Here is a 4,468-nt window from a genome sequence, read left to right on the forward strand (position 1 = left end):
AGTCATCAAAACTCCCACATACATTATGTCTCCCAAAAATTAATTCATAATTATAAGTCCTAAGTTTTTAGTAATCAAACTGGTCTCATGTTATAAGAATATAATATGATCCACAACTACGTAACTTGATCACCTCTTGATTTCATATACTTCTCCTTAATAATTTATTTCCTATTCACATCATCAACTAACACGAACAGCTCAATTTTATAAGGTGAAACATTTAAATGTATTTTTTAACATTGATTGAGAGACAAAAATATCCACGTTTAAAAAGCTCAAGATCTATTTGTTTTTTATTCATTTATTTGTTTTTAAATTCATTTCTGATTAAAAATGAAAAAAAAAATATCCGCGGGTGTGTGGTATCCTTCTGAGTACACTGTTTAAATTTGCTTCCGCCATTTACTCAGAACAAACAAGAAGCTAACTTCAAACTCCGACCACTTCTCCTAAAATACACAAATCTCTTCTCTTCTTTCTTCTTCTTCTCTCCTATTACACCTTCTTTTCCTCTCTCTCTCTCTCATACCAAAAAGTCAAAAAACAAAAAGCTCTGTTTTCTTTGTCTTTTCTTCCATTCAGAGAAGAAAAATCAGCCATTGTTTTCATGCAGAAATTCTCCACAGTAGTAATGGACACCTCGACACTCCTTTCTTCTCCTTCTTCTTCTTCTTCCAGTTCTCTTTCTCCTTATCCCTTCCACAAGCGGAGCATCTTCACCACCGCAACTTCTTCCTCTTCCTTCAAGGAAGACACCTACTTCCTCTCCCAACTCAAACCCTCTGAGAACAAATCACTTCAAGAACTCAAGAACAAGCTCAACTCCATTGCTTCTTCTGGAGAATCCAACAACAACAATGACTATTATTCGATGTGGGGCATTCCCTTGCTCACCGGAACTGAAAACGCCGACGTCATTCTCCTAAAGTTCCTCAGAGCAAGAGACTTCAGAGTCTCTGATTCCCTCGCCATGCTCCTCAAATCCCTCTCATGGAGGAAGGAATTCGGTGCCGACGCCATTGTTGGTGAGGAGCTAGGCTTCAAGGATCTTGAAGGAGTAGTAGCTTATATGCAAGGCTATGACAGAGAAGGCCACCCTGTGTGTTACAATGATTATGGCTTGTTCAAAGATAAGGGAATGTATGAGAAGGTTTTTGGCGGTGGTGGTGATGGTGGTGATGATGAAGAGAAGCTGAACAAGTTCTTGAGATGGAGGGTTCAGGTTCTTGAGAGGGGTATTAAGCTTCTGAATTTTAAGCCTGGTGGGGTTAATTCTCTCATTCAGGTTACTGATCTTAAGGACATGCCAAAGAGAGAGTTAAGGGTTGCTTCTAATCACATTTTGTCTTTGTTTCAAGATAATTATCCTGAAATGGTGGCTCGCAAGGTAAAATTGCTAGTTAATTTTGTTAATTCACTTTGGTCTCTAACAGATTGGTTCTTTGAAGAGGGACTAATTTGTCTGTATAAATATAAATGTTTAGGTTAATTTATTTTTAATGGATATTTTGTATTTTAAGGTAAATTCTACCCTTGTAGTTCATTTTAGTAGCTGATTTTATTATACATTAACATGGTCGTATTAAATATATGATTGAAAGCGATAGAGATACCAACCTATTCGATGAGAGTAATTTGAAGACTTCTAAAGAATAAAAATTTGTTGGATAGCAAAATGTTCTATCTAAAATTTTATAGAGAGCAATTTGAGTATTTACTTTTCTTATTTTTTTTAAATAGGATGTGCTCCATATTTTTTTGTATTTTTGTGTTGAGATAATTGGCAAATTGTGCCTACTTTGGTGAATTCCAGTACATAGATCAAATGACCCATGTTGTGGTGTTGTTTTTATTTGAAACATGAACAATTTTCTGTTTTTGGTGTGAATGGGGTTGTGGATGCAGTTGTTTGGTGACTGTTATTAATGTCATGTAATTTCAACTGCACCTGTGGTCTGGTTTGACAGAAATTCCACTGTTTTCTTTTCAATTATTTATTTATTTATTGTGGTTGGTTTCCAGATTTTCATCAATGTGCCATGGTACTTCTCAGTGCTGTATTCAATGTTCTGTCCATTTCTGACCCCAAGAACAAAGAGCAAGTTTGTGATCTCTAAAGAAGGAAATGCTGCTGAGACACTTTACAAGTGAGACTAATTGTTACTCTATGTAATGTTTAATTTTTTATCTAGAAATATTAATTTTTCCCAAAAATTTCTTAATTTTATCTATAACAATATTCCAAAATTACCCTCAACTTCCTTATCTACTGTCTAGTATCTACTTTTGATTTTGTGTTTTAATCATTTGTTTAAATTCAATTCCAACGAAGCACCTACACCAATAAAAGGTGCTTCTTACCCCCACAATTTCCCCTTTTTCTTTTTGATTTGGAAATTTGAGGTGTGGCTTTTGTTGTGTTATTGTTCAGATTTATCAGGCCTGAGGATATTCCTGTAAGGTATGGAGGACTGAGTAAGACTAGTGATTTGCAAAATGGTCCCCCAAAACCTGCTTCTGAGTTCACAGTTAAAGGAGGAGAGAAAGTTAACATACAAATTGAAGGCATTGAGGTAGACAATTTGCCACATTTCTATATAATTTTCCCCATCAGGATTATAATGGTAACTAGTAACTGTTGGCCTTTAGATAAAGGCTATTCCTCCTTTTGGCCTCGAGTAAAAAATTTATAAAGGAAGAATGATAAAAAAATTGATAAGGAGTGAGAGAAGATAAATTTGTCTTTTATGTTATAAAAAGAAAAAGAAAATGTAAAAAAGAGCTGTATACAAAAAATACTAAACTAGTGCAAACATCATTTCAGTTCTTAAAGTAGCCTCTCCTCTCCCTATGAGCATTATTCCTTTGAATTTCCAAGTGTTACATAGGGAGAGTGATATCTTGAGAAACCATGAATTTTATAAATTTCAAAGGTATCTTTTTCCAATTCGTCGTGGAATAAGTTGTCTCTTAACTTTGTGATAAAGTAGGATGCTTGAACATCAAGCTTCCTTTTTTGTCTTTCCTATTATAAAGCAACAAGGCTAATAATCCCTCTTGAATTTAATCACACTTAACCTTCTTCCAATCACACTATTTTGTTCATGCTTTATATTGAAAGACCCGTTGCTTGGGTATATAGTAATAGTACCTTTTTTAAGTCTTGCTTCAACTAACCCACCCTAACAAACTAGGCAACCCACATTTTTTAAACTATAACCTTTTACTTTCTATGTATATGTTGCAATGCATTTTGTTTTCGTTAAAAAAAAAATAAGGAAACCAACTTTTAGTCGGAAATCATTTTTAATATAGAAATGGAAATGATGTTTTGTTTGAATATTGACATTTGAAGTGTATTACAGTATTGTGGAAATTATTCAACACGTCTTGCGTGTTGGTCAGGATGTTGCCACGTGTTGCATCCCCCCCACGTGTTGACTCCCCACCTATAAAATCCACTCATCTGTAATTATACCAAATAATCCTATTTTCAACAAAAACACTAATATTTTTTTATATAAGAAAAAAAATTAGCCACTTTTAGTTAGCCAACTTTGTTTTAGAATTTATAATTTAGAGTCTAGAGCCAAGGGTTTATGATAAGATAAATAAACAAATTTTCAAGAAATTGGCAGATATTGACTACACAAAAATTGGGTCTCTAATATTACTCTTTTTTTAGCTGTTAATTTGTTGTGATTGATATATAGAGTGGTGCAAGTATCACATGGGACATAGTGGTGGGAGGTTGGGACTTGGAATACAGTGCTGAGTTTGTCCCAAATGAAGAAGGCAGCTACACCATAGCAGTTGAGAGGGCAAGGAAAGTTGAAGCCTCAGAAGAAGCCATCCACAACACATTCACTTCAAAGGAATCAGGCAAATTGGTGCTCTCTGTTGATAACAGTGCCTCTAGGAAGAAAAAAGTTGCTGCTTACCGCTATTTTGTGCAGTTAAATAATTAAGCATCAAATAATAATTATGTTAAGCTTGTGATATTTGCTTCTCTCTTTTTTAAAACAATAATTTTTGTTAATTATGGTTTGAGCTTGTTAAAGGCTTTGAAGTTACTAAGCAGTGTATTGATGTTATGTATAAAATTTGGAAAATGGGTGGTAGGACATGTTCAATTGGGAATTGGTATAGAAGAAAAAGCAATTAGCTTTGCTTAGTATTGAATGCATTCATTTCATCATGATAATGAGTTTGTTGATTATACGCAGTATTGTAGTGTATTTGTTCTTACATCTCTCTGTTTCGGTGACAACACATGGGGTTTTAATTAAGTTGATAATCTTTTTCAATTTTTAATTATTAAATCAAACAACACAAAAGTTCTTAGTCAACATGGGTATGTGATAATTGTTACGGTTTTAATATCGAAATTTTTAATTGATAAATGGAACATTTTAACTTTTAAGCTATTAAAGTATTTATTAATAAACATTTCATTAGCAAGTGT

At 33.7% G+C, this 4,468-nt stretch overlaps 1 protein-coding gene across 1 annotated transcript; it reads left to right on the forward strand.

The window, feature by feature from the left end:
* LOC107639657 (patellin-6) lies at nucleotides 378–4,228 on the forward strand. The gene is made up of 4 exons (XM_016343209.2): nucleotides 378–1,390; nucleotides 2,026–2,150; nucleotides 2,435–2,576; nucleotides 3,717–4,228. Exons 1-4 carry the CDS (start codon nucleotides 611–613, stop codon nucleotides 3,969–3,971), a joined length of 1,302 nt encoding a protein of 433 aa, XP_016198695.1. The 5' UTR covers nucleotides 378–610; the 3' UTR covers nucleotides 3,972–4,228.

This window comes from Arachis ipaensis, chromosome B04, assembly GCF_000816755.2.
Source record: "Arachis ipaensis cultivar K30076 chromosome B04, Araip1.1, whole genome shotgun sequence".
NCBI lineage: Eukaryota > Viridiplantae > Streptophyta > Magnoliopsida > Fabales > Fabaceae > Arachis > Arachis ipaensis.

Excerpts from the sequence above, each read along its gene's own strand:
- LOC107639657 (XM_016343209.2), top strand. The coding sequence starts at position 611 with ATGCAGAAATTCTCCACAGTAGTAATGGACACCTCGACACTCCTTTCT. Across the intron at positions 1,391-2,025 it reads CTGAAATGGTGGCTCGCAAG|ATTTTCATCAATGTGCCATG; the intron begins GTAAAATTGCTA and ends GTTGGTTTCCAG. Across the intron at positions 2,151-2,434 it reads GCTGCTGAGACACTTTACAA|ATTTATCAGGCCTGAGGATA; the intron begins GTGAGACTAATT and ends GTTATTGTTCAG.